The sequence below is a fragment of the Oreochromis aureus genome, linkage group 6 (assembly GCF_013358895.1).
Source record: "Oreochromis aureus strain Israel breed Guangdong linkage group 6, ZZ_aureus, whole genome shotgun sequence".
Lineage (NCBI taxonomy): Eukaryota > Metazoa > Chordata > Actinopteri > Cichliformes > Cichlidae > Oreochromis > Oreochromis aureus.
In genome coordinates this window covers 21,548,814-21,566,126 of record NC_052947.1, presented here as the reverse complement: position 1 = coordinate 21,566,126, position 17,313 = coordinate 21,548,814, and the positions used below count along the sequence as shown (strand labels likewise).

At 41.5% G+C, this 17,313-nt stretch overlaps 2 protein-coding genes across 4 annotated transcripts in view; one reads left to right on the top strand and one right to left on the bottom strand.

The window, feature by feature from the left end:
* doc2d (double C2-like domains, delta) overlaps nucleotides 1-9,005 on the bottom strand; it is a 56,352-nt gene extending 47,347 nt beyond the window's left edge. For both annotated transcript variants that reach the window (XM_039613896.1, XM_039613895.1), the window contains exons 1-2: nucleotides 8,925-9,005; nucleotides 6,786-6,891 (exon numbers count right to left, since the gene is read on the bottom strand). The gene's annotated coding sequence lies outside the window, so the exon portion shown is untranslated. The remainder of the gene's footprint in view (nucleotides 1-6,785; nucleotides 6,892-8,924) is intronic.
* cabp4 (calcium binding protein 4) overlaps nucleotides 3,403-17,313 on the top strand; it is a 36,948-nt gene continuing 23,037 nt past the window's right edge. Inside the window, exons 1-4 of one of the 2 annotated variants that reach the window (XM_031751026.2) lie at nucleotides 3,403-3,480; nucleotides 11,415-11,471; nucleotides 11,865-11,966; nucleotides 12,308-12,437. In XM_031751026.2, coding sequence (XP_031606886.1) covers nucleotides 11,416-11,471; nucleotides 11,865-11,966; nucleotides 12,308-12,437 — 288 coding nt within the window. In that variant the 5' untranslated portion in view covers nucleotides 3,403-3,480; nucleotide 11,415. Of the gene's footprint in view, nucleotides 3,481-8,239; nucleotides 8,354-11,414; nucleotides 11,472-11,864; nucleotides 11,967-12,307; nucleotides 12,438-17,313 lie in introns of those variants that run through there. The other variant, XM_039613897.1, reaches the window with a different exon arrangement.

The window sequence follows — 17,313 nt, the reverse complement described above, 5'->3', positions numbered from 1 at the left end:
TGAGGCGCTGTATCAACATCTTATTAAGCAGCCGCCAGAGGATGTTTCCTGATGAGCGCATGATGTGCATGATGCAAATTTTCCTCCTGTGAGAAACAGTTTGAGTGGCATTTGAATTCTGCTCAAGAATTGTTAAGAGGCACTCATCGCATCTCAAATCAACGTCAATAACGGGGAGCTGAATGAATATAACAGACAGGTTGGCGGCTGCATTTTTTAACAGGTGGCTAGCTGCGGATGTTCCCCCAGGGTGGCAGTTGGTGTCACAGGTGGTGCTCGCGCTCCACATCACTCCGCTTCGGGGTGGGGGTGGTGGTGGTGGAGTGATCGGTCGCGTTGGAAGAGAGCGCTGCTCTGTCAAGGTACATTATTCTTCTCACCACATGCTAAATCCTGCATGCGGAGCTTCTAGCCTCGCACGAGAAGCCGCTCCCCCGTCCTTGTTTTTCAGTCGCTCTCAGCCCTTCCTCCCTTCACTGATATGATCTACTACCAACCTCAACCTCAACTTCTACGCCTTTCTCCTTCTCCATTTCTCCCTCTGAGGGTTTTTTCTTCTTTTTTGACACAGACAGATTCCATTAACCCTCTCTCTGATTTGTCCTTAACTTTGACAAGCAGGGTCACACACCCCCAAAAACAGAAGAAGAAAAAAAACAGGTGTGGAATTTTTTTCCCCGTCTACATTCAAGCACAATGTCACCAAGCAAGTTTTCATTTTTCTAATGTTTTGTGACAGGCACAGCCAGCAACGCAAAAGAAAGAATGACCTCTGTCAAATTAAATGACAGACTGACAGAATGATATTCCCTCAGGCTAAATGTGTTATTTCATTTTTTCCCCCCTTTGTTTATTTTATATGTGTCCCCTTGCTCTTTTGTAGTTTACGTGCACAATGCCCCCCCGTGGCATTTAGCTTCGCTGTTGTTTCGGTTTCGATCGACTGTTTTCATATAGCAACTTCCTGTGCAGTGTGGAGCCAGAAACATGCCGCTGGATCTGAAGCGTACAGAGTCGGGTTGCTCAGGAGCTTTGAGGTTACCTTATTTCTTGTTTTGTCTCTCATGAGATTGAATTACTCTCCTGCTGACGCTGATCTCCAGCCTGCTGTTCCAACTCTGAAGCAAAGCTCAGCACAAACACAGCCACATTATTTGCCACTGACCCAATTAGATCCTGAATAGATACCATGATACACTCTTTCGCTGTCCTTGCCAACCCCCTGATTTCTTAGTTTTATTCCACTGCTTTTGATGAATGACTTTGCTTTTTCGGAAAAATGACAACTCAGTGATTAATTGCACATGGTCTTTCTCTCTTACACTGCCCCCCTCCTTTTTCTTTTTCAATTTATGTTTCTGGCCCTAAAAAAAAAAGAAATCTATCTTTACCTGGGTTTGCCCCATCAGCATATTCCCATAAATAAGGCAGGGGGAGAGGTTGCGGTGGTTGCAGGGAGCGGTGGAGGGAAGTGTGGCCCAGAGGCAGAGCGGTGGGCATGTGCGAAATAGAGGGTTGAATAGACAGAGAGGGAAGGGGAGAGACGAGCCAACTGCTCCAGATCAGGAGTGTGAAGGTGACTGCAGTGAAGAAGTCAGGGAAATGCGTTTTAAAGAGCAGGAAACGGAGAGAAAAGAAAAGAGGAGGGAGTAAACATGAGCTAAAAAAGAGAATGAAACATTTCCACAGCAAAAACAGGAAATCCATGAGCACCTCCAGAACTCCAGGTCCTTTCATAATGGTCTTTTCTATCAAACAACAAACAGAGCGTGACTGCAACCATGACATCAGAATGAGCATCGGGGCAGCAGATGAAGGGGGAGAATGGGAGGTATTGAGATAGCAGCGATTGCAGCGAGGTGTGCAGCCAGCGTCCCGTGGCAGGATGTCATGCTATGTTTAATGAGGCAACCGTGCAGGCAATTAGTCCCTGATAGGACATTATCAGTCAACAATAAGTGAATACTTCATTAAACACAAAACCCTCCAATAGCCTCTCTTCTTTAGCGTTTCGCTTTTGCGCGTTTGTTAACACACTCAGCTCAGATAACAACAATTTACAGCTGAATTCTTTCTTAATATTATTCGTAGTAATTTGCATCAGAAACGACTAAATTTGAGAATAAAGAGTTAGAGAGGCAAGGCTGAGATGGTTTGGACGTGTGCAGATATCGGACGTATTGGAGCTGCCGGGCAGGAGGAAAAGAAGACATCAGGGAAGATTTATGGATGTGGTGTAGTCGCTGTGAAAATCCCTAAAGCAAGTGGCAGAAAGAGGAAGAAAATACGATCTCAATAATGTGCCAAGTAAAAAATAAATAATGGGGGTATTGTTAGGTGAGAAAAAATTCAATGTGTTTTTCTTGCAACATCAGCTCCATCCACATATACAGCAGTTCGCCCATCTGCATCATTTTGTACCTCATGGCTGTGTGTTACAGTGGGAATTGCACCTTCTGATGTATTCTGAGTATCCTTCACTCGCTTCAAAGCTGAGAGAAGTTCTGAGATGGTAGGTTGTGTTTGTAGTTTGCAGTTTTGTCTTAATGATGTAGCAGTTTCCCATCATCAGTGGCAGCCTCAAACAACCCGTAATGTGGAATACCCTAATCAAATTCATGATATGCAAAGAAGATGACCGAGTTTTGTTTTTGTAGAAAGTAATACTATTTACTGTCTTCGTGATTTGACCTTTTGATCACTAATTTTTTTCAAAGACCCTACAGTAATTGCGAAAAAACGCCAACAATCAAACGCCCCCCTATAAGCAAACACTTAGTGACAGTGGGAAGGAAAAACTCCCCTTTAACAGGAAGAAAGATAGGCAGAACCCGGCTCAGGGAGGGGTGGCCATCTGATGCGACCAGTTGGGGATGAGTCGAGAGCTAGAGATAATAAGTAATGATTAAAGGCAGAGTGGTGAGTGTTGAACAAGGTGAGTGAAGAAGAGCATCTCAGTGCATCATGGGAAGCCCACAGCAGCCTAGGACTACTGCAGCCTAACTAAGGGAGCATTTAACTGTCACCAAATCTAACTACAAGCTGTGGGCAGTGTCTTAAATCTGAAGCGCAATTTTCCTTTTTTGTTACGTTTAATCGACTTAACCAGTTTTAAGGAAGATGGTGAATTTGATTTTTCTACTGATTTATGTCAACTGACTTGTTCGTTTCATTAACATTTTTATCCAAAAGCTGGTCGAGTCCTCCAGATTCCTCTAAAAATGACAGCAAAATCAGTACTGCAGTTGATGAGTGGCATTTCTAAAAGTTCTTGCACTAAAGGTCGATAACGTGAAAAACGGCCGCATCGGTGTGTCACGCTGCACTAACGGCACCTCTGCCTTCAGCCAATCCTAACCAAGCTAACCAAAAAAAAAGCTGATTCTACTTAAGTCAACAATTCAAAGGTCTACACTCCATTGGGAGCTGAGTGGACCATGAAATGCACATTATTGTGCTCACTTGTCTGTTTCTCTGAAGGTAAGGGGTAAAATAAGTTTCCACTTCTCCACAAAAAAAAAGCAAAACGCTAAATAAGGGCTTTGGTTGGATGCACTAAGCATATTTGAGCGTGGCGAGGGTCTGATCGCACAGGGAATAGGTTCTTCAATAGTTTCCCACTGCAGCGCTGCCTCAACGCGCAAAGAACAGGGGAATGAAGGGGGAGAGAGAGGAATGGAGAGAAAGCATAAAAATTAGATTATGCTTTACCTCCAGCTTTTGTTTTCCTTTGAGCACAACAAAAGGTCTTTTCTCCATTTGCAGGGAACACAAGTCTGCGGGATTAATGAAAAGTTGTTCTACCAGTCGTGTTTCGGTAAAATTACAACATATTTTTCACTGAAGAGGCGAGGCATGGCTGTTTTGCATTTCTGCGCATTTTGAAGTGAGGTGACATTTATGTGAGTCACGGGTCGTGCAGCAGCTTTGTCCTGTGAAGTGAGACAAAGTTCACCAACTGACCGCTCCAGAGCAAAGCTAAATGCCAAGGAGAGGAAGAACAGAGTTCATCTGGAAAGTTTACACATCGCTCTGATGGCCAGAGGCTTGAAATTGTGTCATTTATGTTCCTTTTCTCTTTTTTTCCCTCTTTGTGACAGTTGATATCATACACTGAAAGTTAAAGATGATTCAGGTGAAATTTAAGGTGTACTTTCAGCAAAAACAACCAGTGTGTCTGAGCTACTTTGGCAGTCAATAAACTGCGTAGGGTTTAATAGGAGAGAGCCCCGGGGACCCGAAAGCCCATTAAATTCTCTGCCTGACTAACTAACAGCGCTAAAATCTGTGAAATCAGTTAGTTAGGAAATGAAAGGATGAAATAAAAACAGGACTGTACGTGCTATGTACACACACACACACACACACACACACACACACACACACACACACACACACACACACACACACACACTCTCTCTATACCAGGGGTGGGCAACTCCAGGCCTCGAGGGCCAGTGTCCCTGCAGGTTTTAGATGTGTCCTTGAACCAACACAGCTGATTTAAATGGCTAAATTAGCTCCTCAACATGTCCTGAAGTTCTCCAGAGGCCTGGTAACGAACTAATCATGTGATTCAGGTGTGTTGACCCAAGGTGAGATCTAAAACCTGCAGGACACCGGCCCTCGAGGCCTGGAATTGCCCACCCCTGCTCTATACACTAAGCTGCCAATGCAGAGATATCTTCACAGCACTTCAAAAAGTGAATCCGTTGCGATTATAGTGGCAGCATTTAGCATCCCATGCATCGGCGCCTGAGCTCATTACTTCAAGCTTAAATTGATATCTACATTTTTCTTCAACTGTCAGTTAATTAACCTCTCAAATCACACATTTTACCCCGTTTTTTCTCTAGCTGCTTAACAGCAGCAGTCCCTTCTTCATATTTACCGCTATATATACACACATATACATACTCAATTTAATTCATTAAAAGTAAACAGCAGCTGCAGTATTATGACAATCTGCGTCAAGACAGTTTCAAAATTTCCACATATTTTACATGTACAGCAGCTTGACGAGGTAAAGTCTTATGTGCAAAGTTTGAGTTTCACTTGGGTTTTTAGCTCAACCTCTCACCTTTGCTTCGAGGTTATACTCATAACAAATCATGTTAAACATACAAATTTATCCACACACTCGTTTATCTGACTCTGTCTGTGATTAGAGATTTTTTGGCTGCTTTGTCCTGTCCATCTGCACTGTTTGTGCACTCTCTGTGTTCAGGGTTAGTTTGACATTTTCTTCTGAGGCTTATTTGTTATTTGCATTGTTTGCCCCCAAAGGCAGGCTCAAAACTCAACTGATCAAACTAACCTGACAATCCTTTGTAGCAAATAAACTGCCTGATATCACAGACATCACTGTGTTTCCTCCCTTCAGATCCTCTTTAAGGCCTTTAATGTTGCTGCCTTCAGTTGTTTCTGGTTTTTACTGCATTCAGTTTTGTATTTAATAACTGAAAAGCGTGCTCTGTTGGGCTGAGATCAGGTGAATGGCTTGGTCATCAACCATACCATTTCTTAGCCTTGAGAAACCTCTGGGTTATTATCCCTTGCACTGTGAAGCACTGTCTGATCATCCTGCTACTTCTATCATCAGCAGTCACATAATCAATAAACACTAGTGGCCCAGTTCCACTGATAGCTATACATGCTCATGTTGTAACATGGCCTCCATCAAGTTTAGCACATAACTCTTCCCATCATTCTGGCACAAGTTAATCTTGGTTTCATCTCGGCAGGCCATTTTATCAATTTTTTTTTCTAATCTTGGAGCAGCATGTTGATGAGGGTTAACACAGCTCACAGCAAGAAGGACCTTGTTTTAAATCCACCATCTGGCCCAGGCCTTTGTGTGTGGGGTTCGCACACAGAACGGTACTCTGGCTTCATCCCACATGCAGTTTGTGGGTTAACCGGTGACTCTAAATTGTCTGTCTCTTTGTGTTGGCTTCGCAACAGGCTGTTGCAGAGTGTGGCTGGACAGGTCAACAGACAGTACCTACCTACTTCCCTGTAAGACTGAACTAGATAAGCAGCAGGAAATGGATGGATGGAAGTCTAATCTGAACTGGCAGGTTTTGACAGTGGGAGGTCGTGGGCCCATTTTTACATATAAATATTTTCTAACCAACTGACCCTTTTTTGACCAATGGCGCAGCAGCTGGTCCATTTTTACAAGTTCTCATTAAATGACCCTAACTCTGTTACTGTTTGTGCTAGAGACAAAAATCAAATGATTTTGGAAAGAAGAGGAGACGAGCTTTTTGGGGGTTGTTATCATGTATCGTGTATAATGGTAGCACAAAACATTCACAAGGTACTGCTGTCTGAACACAGACAGAAAAATCTGCTCAGTCTAGATCTTACCATGAATACTTCACATTACAATAGCACCTCAACCAATTAGAGAGAGAAAATTCAAATTGTTCCTGAAAGATCAGAATTAATTTGTAATTGTACAGGTAAAATGACAAAATAATTCTGCATGTTGCGTGTATTAATACCCAGGAGATGAAAAGTGTTAATGTTAAAATCACTTGAGTTAAAGCTGAAAGTCTGCACTTCAATCAAATATACATTGTTAAATTTGAAAGGAGCTGTAGTGGTGTAAGGAACTTAAAACTACATAAACTGTGTCTTTGTCCAGTAAATTATGAACGATTTAGATGTCAAGAATTATTTGGTCTATTGTCTTCAAACACTAGCCAGACCTCTCTGAAAGTATCCCTTTTGTTTCATCTGCCGACCTGCTGATGCCTGTTGTGCAATTCGTGACTTACACCTGCTGATAGAAGCACCGCTTTTCCGTTTCAGTGTGTTGTTATTCAGGCTCAGATTGTTTCTTTCTCCTGGACATTGATATCAACCCTCTGCATGGATGTGATTCTGTGAAATATATATAGAGAGGGACAGAACAGAACAGACTGGTTGATCTTTGCATCTTGAATCTAAAGTTTTTCTCACCAAACTGCACGGAAATGAAATATAAACTGATCAAAACGCAGAAAATGGCAAATCTGCAGGAACACAATGTCACTGCCCTTTTTGTTCTTGAGAACAGAGGCGACCAGTTAGATCTATCTATCTAATCCAGACATATTTAGCCAGATAATCACCTTTCATTATATAATCCTCAGGTTAGGTAAGACTGTACACATGCCCTTCATCCACATCTGCTATCCAAGACAAACAAGAAGAACAATCAGGGTAAGTAGAAGGAAGAAATAATATCATATTCTTTTCTTCTCTCTTCTTTTGCTGTTGTTATATATATAATAATAATTTATAGTTAAGTCTTCAATAATTCAAAACGATGACCACTGGCTGTAGTTCATTTGTAGGGAGCAGGCATTGCATGGAGAACGTCTGAGGCAGCCTGCTCACTGGCTAATGAGACTGACAAGCATTTCCACTCTGCTTTGTAATATTTGATTATATGGATCCTGAGCTTTGCTGTACAAGCCAACAGATGGCCAGGCCTCTGTTTTCATTTGTTTTGGTTCACCATTTGTGCCCCTGTTGCTTGCTACAATGCAATCGCATCAGCTGACTTATTCAGAGCAGCTCGCTGTGTGATTATCAGGCTGGCCTCCAGAAATACAGGCAGCGAGAGCTTGTAATTAGATGAGAATTATATACAAAGCAATGGGGAGAAATTCCCCAAATGACAGGGAAAACATGAAAACGTATCTCTTTCTCACCCTCTGTTATCCTGTCTGCACAGAGACCAAAGGCGACAGTCTCATTTTAGAGCCGTGACATGAAATCAGTGCTGGATAGGGGAGGAGGGATGTGAGGATGAGAAGCTGGTGGTGAAGTGTTAAGATGGGTGAAGATAAGATGGAGTGCCAGGCCTGATTGCATTTCTATCGGTTGTTTATGGATCAGACACGGACTGGTTCGGCTCCCCTGGGACCGACTTTCTTCCGACTGGACAGCAGGCGAACGGAAAGATAATGCGAAAAATAAAAGAAAACAAGGAGAGTACACAGGAAGGTGAAGCCACGCCTGAACTCACAATCGGTCTGAACAGAGCTATGTGTGTTTTTGTGTGACTCTGATACTTTTTCTTATGCATGCCAGAAAGGTTTATTTTTGTTTCAATTTTCTTTTTAGTTAAGAAATACCTTGAAAACCACTCAAACAATTTTCCTAACTGTAGGCATAAATTTGGTTTTAATTTAGTGTTCTTTAATAGGATTTTATGGGGAAATTTTAAGTTCTTGTCTGAAGTGCCCTGTGTTACACTAGCATCCTTGCTTGTACTTTGCTTCCTGCCCAATGTCACAACCTTAACCTCAGCATGACCCAGGATGGATAGCTGGCTAAGAAATCCTCGTCCAAACAAGTCAGTCTTCAGTCTGGGTGTAAAGACTTCAACTTTTACAAAGGATATAAAAGAAGCGAGCGTAGCAGAGTTTCTTTAACTCTTCATCTTTGCTTGAAGCTGTTAGTTTAAGGCTACGTTAGCCACTAGCAGAAAACTTTATCTTTGATTCTGCTGCTCTGCTTTTGATCCTTTAAGAAAAAGAATACAATGTTTAAGCTGTGTGGTGGTCTGCTTTTCCCAAATCAAAGGCTTTGGGAACTTTTAACTTCTCATAGTCTTTGTAGCCTAGATTATGTCAGATGTTAACAAGAATTCAACACGCTTCAAATATTTCCCCCAAATAAGAATATCTGCTACGCTCATAAAAGAGAGACATAGCCAATACGACACCGTTATATTTCTGAAGTCTGGAGTTGAGCATAAAGGCCACTGTAGTTTTTCAGACGCAGAAGTAGCCATAAGTGCTAAATTGCTAGCTAAGGAGCAACTATAGACTTTATTTACTATAATGTACGGACAGGGATATTTAGTGCTAACATATTAATATAAATTCATAATAAATAATGGATGGTTAAAATGGTTTACTCACCCAAAACTAAAGGACAAATGTCTTGAACGGCTGTATGGCAACAGTAGAGGCTGTACCTAGCATACAGGTAGCAGCACCCATGAACACTAACTTTGACTGAGGCAAGTGAGGTCTGCAGCTCTTTAGACATTATTCTGGGTTCTTTTGTGATCTCTTGGATGAGTCAACAATGGCCTTAGAAATGGCTTTGTAACCATTCCAGGCTGACAGATGTCACTGATGTTGTTTCATGTGTGTTCTTGAGTTTCTTTAAATCGTGGCATGATGTGTTGCTTTTTGACATCTTTGAGCCTGCGTCACTCTGTCGGTCAGGTTAAGTGATTTTTTGATTCAGCAGAGTTGGCAGTAATCAGGCCTGAGTGTGGCTAGTGAAACTAAATTCAGCTTTCAAAAAAAAAAAAAAAATATGGCTAATCACAGCTAGTTAATGTTGTAACAATGGCAATTACCTTCTCACACAGGGCCAGATTTGGATAGCTTTTCTCCCTGAGTAAGTGAAATCATCGTTTAAAAACTGCATTTTATATTTACTCGGGTTGTATTCTCATATATCAGAACTTGTTTGATGATCTGAATCATCTAAGTGGGATTAATAAGCAAAAAAACTAAGAAATCAGGAAGGGGGCAAATACTTTTTCACAACACTGTGTATAGGCTTCGCAGGACTGCCTAGAGTTCTCTGAAAACCTTCCTTTTCAGTATGTATGCACTCAATGTGGGTCACGTTTACATGACATATACAATGTGTCTCAGCGCCCTTCACTCCAGTGGCTCTTGTGGAGTATATTTAGAATCCCTATTTAGTGTTTAACTCCTAACACCCCAGGCTGGCCCATTCGTCGTCTTCCACATCATTGCAGAACTCAAGTGCAGCTTGCTTTCCATCCTCAGCTGTGTTTGTTGTGTTTGGTTTCGCCTAGTCCACCTGGCCCTCCATTTCATTACTTCAATTAGAATGATTAGGATCTAAAATTGCTTGTGTCGGCTCAGTGATTGACAGCAATTGGCCACTTAGGGAGGAGTGCTGCAGACACACAAAGCGCTGCTCAACGGCTTGTGTAGTGAAACGGGTACAGGGTGTGCATGCAAGTGTGGCTGTGTTTGTTTACCCTGATGGGAGTTGTGCTCACTGAAGACGAGAGCAATTCTTTAGGCAAACAATGCGAGGCCATTACTATAGAAAGTCCAGATATCCTGCTTTCCCCACAAGTGCAGTGCGAATGTTTGGGAAAGCGGCAGAGACGCTGTGTATATGTGTGTGTTTGCATTATTGCAAGGTTTTGCAAACACTGAGAACTTAGCTTTCAATCTGAAGGACAGTTTTTCAGCATGTATGCATGTAAATAAATGAACAATACATTTTTGTATGAAAGTCAGTGTATAGATAAAATAACTTCTGACCACTTCAATTCCAAATTCTGTAATTGTGGGTGGACATTAAAAATTCCTCCCCTCTCCATTCGTACAGTTTAATATGCTTCAAGCGTGTTGCAATCAGGACGTATCGCAAGCACACTGATTGTGTGAAAGCATGACAGACAGGCAATCACTACTCAGTCATGGCACGTTTTGTTCCACCCAGCTGGAGCTGGGAATGTGGCTTGTTTTTTGCCGAGGTGCATTAAACGGTCGAACATAATTTAGACGACTGGCTGGTCTTCGTGTCTCTTCTCATTACAGCCCTCGTGGTCCGGGGCCGCCTTAAGTAGTGACTGTTGGAGCAGATCTTGAGGGTTTGTCTTTGCAGCAGCTTCGTGGCGTGCGTGCTGGTGGAGTGAGGCGTTGGGTTTACGGCGCATCAGTGTCAAGTACGGCCGTTCATCATCAGGCGCTGATGCTCAGAACTGCCGAGGCTCGTGACAGAACATTAATCTGTCTCTCAAATGGACAGCCATAAGTTTCTCCTCCTCCTCCTCCCTCATGCGACTGTCATAAACTCCCTTTCCCTCCATTTTTCTGTTCGGCATCTTCTTCTGTTGCTGTACTGACATTTCTGTCCACACTGTCCTTTGGTCCATGTTTTTTGTTCTGCTGTTTGGGTATATACGCTGTGATTGCATTCAAACTCAAACTGGCCTCTACCTGTTTCAGCTGAGCCCCCACCCCAAGTTTTGCTATTACTAACGTTTCAAACTGGGTTTGAGGGATTCCTCTTCCCTCTGGCTCAATAGTTGAATTAAATAGATTTCTATAAATGTGATTAATGCTGTGATGCGGTGTGTAATATCCAGCCCTGTGCTCATTTTTGTTTCAGCAACTTTAGCAGCTCAGACAGCGCTTTTAGCTTGTCTCCACCTTGCTTTTGAAAAAGCCAGTTCATGAACACTTAAGTGTTTAATATCAGTTTCCGTTTGGTTGCTTGTTGCTTTGTGTGAGCCCAACAAGCCTTTTCTTCATTATTTTGGAAAGCTCTTTTGGAGCCTTTGCATTATGATATTTGTGTCTTTTCCCTCTCTTCCCTTTTGACATTTTCTTTTATCTTCCGGCCAGGATGTCCGTGAAAGGTGCAAAGGGAGGACCAGAAAGTAGACCATCCTCTGCCGCCAGGTCAGTGAAGAAAAAAGTCAAAATTAACAATTCAAGCTCAGTGTGAACCCTAAACCTTTCATTTGGAGCATTTCAATGGCGCATTCCCATTGTTTTTGTCTCTTATGTAACAGTACATAAGCAAATTCAGTAGGAAAAGTAATTCTTGACAGATTATCTAGCTGATTTTAAAAGGTTTTAATAGCTTTCCAAGATTTGGGGGGGGGGTTACTGTAGTCCCTGAAGCTTTTAGAAATCCAAAGAGCTGTCATCAGTATCCTCCTATCGTAGCCAGCTTTTTTAATGGGAGAAAGAACTGGCTCTGTTAGGCTCTATCAAAGTCAGTATTTATGTTTCTTTTTCTTCAAATAAATAATGGGACTCTAAGTTGATTAAGGCCTCTCTCTTTCCTAGCACATCTCCACGAGTGGGGAGGGCTGCAGCAGCTGGAAGATCACCCGTTGCAGGCAGATTTAAAAACAAGGCCCTTCAGCTCAGCCTCTCCAAGAAATTCTGGTTATTATTGTTCTCTGTTTCTAATCAACATTGATTAGGACAAGGGGAGTGGGACGTGTAGAGTTGTGCACCCAATTATATGATACATCACCTGAAAAATAAACTTGTAGAGTTTCCAAGTTGCCCTCCTGGGAAACAGTGCCTTTCTTCCTTTTTTCTGGTGATTGATGTTACCACTGATGTCACCTGACTCGGCCCAAGCAGCTGATGCTGCACGAACAAGGAAAATATTACCTCAAAGGCACTTAAGTGTATTTGGTAAACTGCTGGAGGGGAAATTATAGACTTGGCTTTTATGATGATAGCTCTCAACAATTGGCGTGCAAATGCACTCTTCACAGCTCAAAGTCCCCCACACCCCAGGGGAAGGGCCCTGAGGAGCAGGGTAGTCGGCGTGGTAAAAGGAGCCTCAGCAACAGCTCAGCGGTGGCCGCTGCCTACGTCGCCTACCTTAATAAACTTTTTGGACAGGTCAGTTCATACATATACACATCAATATAAACAGAGCCTGACACTCATTAATGATAAATAACAAGGTTTCATTTTGGAGGATGTTTGCATCCAGGGGTATCCGCACATTTATATAAAGGGCAAATATAAAATAAACTGAGGAGTGGTGGTTGGACTATATGAAAAAAAATAATGTGCATAGTCCATATCAGCATGTCCTGGTGATGATTTTATAGTAAAAATGCCTCTCCATTTAACAGTAACTGCACCTGCATGTTTAATCCATCCTATGCAACTTTAAATACTGTATGTTTGTGTTTGAAGGGAAATCTTGTGGTGCAGACAGGAATAAAAGAGCAGGCACAGAGATGGAGACACAAAAGATCAAAATGGTTAGGACCCCATCACTGAGTGCTTGGCGAGTGATTACTGGAAGTTGCTGCCAGTCGCTCGTGAAATTAGTTGCAAAAGAGGGTGCTGCACCAAAAACCTTATGATTGTTTTGATCACCAACTTTTCAAGTAGAGAAACTTGAAAATGTGTGGCTCAAACTGGAGCTGTTCTCCTTCACTGTAGTGAAATCATGGTCAGACACAACATGTTTCAAAAGATGCAACTTTTACTTTGAAAGTGATTGGTCTGAGTTTGGGTCTGGGCCCGGTGGCGCCGGTGTCCGGCAGCCTCGCCTCTGTCAGTGCGCCCCAGGGTGGCTGTGGCTACAATGTAGCTTGCCATCACCAGTGTGTGAATGTGTGTGTGAATGGGTGAATGACTGGATATGTAAAGCGCTTTGGGGTCCTTAGGGACTAGAAAAGCGCTATATAAATACAGGCCATTTACCATTTACCATTTCCGGTTTGCGTGGCACTCTTCACATTTTCACAACTACGTAGGGAGCAGTTGGTGAGTGTCCGCATGTTGGTGTCTTCCATGCAAATTACAGGTGACTCAGCAACTAAACCAATCTCAAAGAGCTTGTAGGTCCAGTATGGTAAACCTCACTGTAACTGGTTTCACCTGGCGACAGCCCACAACTATTTGCCAACTGGTGTTGCCCATGGGATCACTCACCCGTCTCTAGATGTAGTGGTCTGTGGTTCAGCAATAGATTTCTCACCGGCTATTAGCAACCGGTGTTAGGGTGTTTTATCCAGTTTTTCTGTGCTGTGGATTTTACACAGTACAAAGTGAAGGGCACCAGAACCCAGCTGCATGACTATCAACTTAGCCTTTATCTCTACAAGGGCAGACAGGACAGGTGGACAGATCATAAGTTGTTTAAGTCATGCTTCAAGTTATGGTTGAATCAAAGCCTAGCTTTATTTATGAATTTACTTTATATATACTCAATTATTTACACTTCATTGATTAAAAATAGATACATTTTCTGAAAAGGTGTGAAGTGGTTGTAAGTAATCCAGAAAAGTTGGAACGCCTGCAGGAATTAGTAGCAACAGCTTTCAAGGCTTGATCAACCTCCATTGCTGCAGCAATGCTTGAAATTGTTAATCCATTTTCTGCTCACTGAAAAAGGCCTTTTTGTATAATTCTGAAATGTACATTATTTTTACAGTTTTGGGTAACCTTACCTTTATAGCAATTCAAGGTATTCATTGGACTCGAACAAGTTGAACAGCAAAAAATAACTGGAAAAACTGGGGTGTTCTAAAACTTTTAACTGGTAGTGTATGTTGAAAACATGCAGTCATACTGTATTTGCATGTGTATCTCATTTATTCCATGTTTGCTGTCATTATAGTTGTCTTTATCTTACTTTAGCAAGGCTAAATCTATTTTGGCATACGCTTAAATGACCTCTGACTGAATCTGCCATTTGTGGTGCTGATCAAACGCTGTAATTGATTCATGTTATATTCTGCAACCTGAAATGTATCGAAAGCAAAACTGAGTCTGTTGGGCACTTTGATTTTAGACACAAATGATGATAACCAGCCAGTAAGAGTTAATATTTTCTTCCACAATCACCTCCTTTGTCATAGTAACTGCTCAACGTGTACACCAGGGTGCACCTGCTCCTTTCACTTCAATTGATATGTCCTTGCCTCATCCCTCTCCATCAGCCCAGCAGGTCTCAACTTCACAGTTTGAAAACCCCTGGAAACATCCAAAATCTTAAATAGTGGTTGTTACTAGCCCTCTAAAAGAGAAAAAAATAGCCTTACTAGCATTTATTTATTTTAATAACAATTATTTAATACAAACATGTGCAACAAAAATGCAAATGTGTCTCCTTTATGTTACACACAAAACACAAACACAGAACTGTGATAAAGTGGAGGTTTGCACAGTGAGTCACAGCTGAATAAAAAAACATTAAATTTAAAGTTATGCAGCCGAGCAGGGAAATTGCCCTATTTATTTAGCTGATTGTGAGCACTAACAATCAGCTGTATGTATAAACACTGCTTGTGGCTGTTTGCAGTGATCCATAGCGATCCAAAAGCAAATGCTCTGTTTGTAAACCGGTAATTGTTAATGTGGAATAGGTCATATAACCATGGAAAATCAGTATCATTACCAACTGCTATTAATTCAAATATGAAATTGGGACTGTGGGCTGTAATCCATGTCCTTTATGCCTTGGAAAAGAAAAAGGGGGGGGAAGCACTCCAATAATTTCACAAATGATTTAATGCCTAGACTCTGTGTCATCTTCCAGTAATGCTCTGCTTGGCTCGGGTTAAGAATTGGCTCTTTTCACGGCTGATACCATGATCCCAGGTCCCTGCAGGATGTTACAGAATATTTCAGAAAATTACAAATGGACATGAGCCAAGAAACGATGCACAGCCATCCTGATTTTTGTTGGAAATGTTAGCTGATTTACACATGAAGCACTATATAAAATCATAACATACAATGATTTGTTTCGGCATATGCCATGTTCAAGGCTCCTGAACAAATAGTAAAGTTCTTCTCATGTGTTATATGAGTTTTTTAGACAAGATTAGGACTATTTATATCAGATGTGACAATACTCAGCTATAGTCATTTTGGAGACACATCGAGGAATTAAAGACCACAAAGTACAGCCAAATTCAACCCTTTGAAGATTTAATTTGAGTACAGTTCTCAGCCATTTCAGGTATGTACAGAGTAATGATGGGAAGAGTCGGTTCATAATGTTCATGAATATAACTGTGGACATTACTAGTCAGTCTTCCTAATGAGCCAATATCCATGATGCATGAATAGATGACATTAGTGATTTGCCCAGGAGAGGATATCTAATTGTTCTGAGAAAAGTAAACGTTCCCTCGGCAGGATTATAGGCTGCATTAAATTTGTCGTGCAGCTGGTAGATTAGACGGGGAATGCTGGTGTTGCACATGTTTTCAAGTGTGAGAACAAAGTTGTCCTTTTCATTAAAAACTGTAACAGAGATGATCCTCCCAAAACTGAAGCCATAGTCACAGTGAAAATGTATTTGCAATGTCTTGATTTGTTGTATTTTTTGCATATTTGTCACACTTACGTGTTTCAGATCATCAAAAAAACTTTTAATATTAGGCAAAGATAAACCAACTAAATACAAAATGCAGTTTTTGTATAATGACACATCATTATATAATACAAGAAACTCAAAAGTCATTGACATCTGTCAGTGAAGGAAAGGGTTACAAAGTTATATCTAGTATATCACGGTGAGAGCAACGAAAGGAGAAAACTTAAAACAGCCTACCAAAATTACTCCAGGAACAAATCCATGACTCATCCAAGAGGTCACAGAAGAACCCAAACAACATCTAAAGAACCACACTTTGGAAACGTCCAAGAAGAAGACCACTGTTGACCCAAAACAACACAAAGACTCACCTCACATTTGCCCCAAAACAGCTTCATGATCTCCAAGACTTCTTGGAAAATATTCTGTGGACCCACAAAACACAAGTAGAACTTTTCCAAAGGTTTGCATCCCATTACCCATTACAAAACTAACACAGCATTTCATAAAAAGAGCATCATACCATCAGTCAAACATGATGGCGGTAGCGGGATGGCCTGGGGCCACTTTGCTGCTTCAGGACCTGGACGTCTTGTCGTAACTGATGGAACCACGAATTCTGCCCTCTACCAGAAAATCCTGAAGGAGACCCATTAGTTCCTGCTCTGAAGCTGAATTATGCAACAGGACAATGATCCAAAGCAAGTCCACATCTGAGAAAACAAAAGTAGCCTAGTCAAAGTCTGGACTTAGATCATATTGAGATGCTTTGGCCTGACCTGAAACAAGCTGTCCATACTTGGAAAATACTGTGTGAGCGAAACAAAAGAATTCTGTAAAGAAAAGTGGCCCAAACAGTGACGTTAACGACTCATTGTCGCATTACATAAATGTCTGATTGCAGTTCTTGCTGCCAAGGGTGGCAAAGCCAGTTATTATGTGTAGGAGGCAAATACATGTTCACACGGGGCAAGGTAGGTTTAGGATAGCTGCCTTTTTCTAGTAGATGAAATCATCATTTAAAAACTTGTATTTACTTGGGTTATCTTTGTCTAATATTACAATTTCTTTGGTGATCTGAAACATTTCATTGTGACAAATTGTGTGACAAATATGTTTCAGTAAGTGCCCCAAAATTGCAGCATTTTGGGGCACTGGGCTGGTTACTGGGCTCAAAGGTTGGAGTAAATTGCTCTCCGCTGGAGCCTAAACCAAAAAAACAAAGTTATAGGTTTTTCTTCCCCCATCTCCCCAACTGTGTGTCATCACCTCTCCCATAAACAGCAAATCTCACTTTTCTACACTAGAAAGCTAGTTTTCTTTTTTTAAGTTGAAAGAATAAAAAACAAAACAAAACCTTGTTTGCAGCTTAGTCCTGACTGTCTGCTGTTTTACAGACTTCCATTTTATAGCCATGGTCAATGGAAAAAC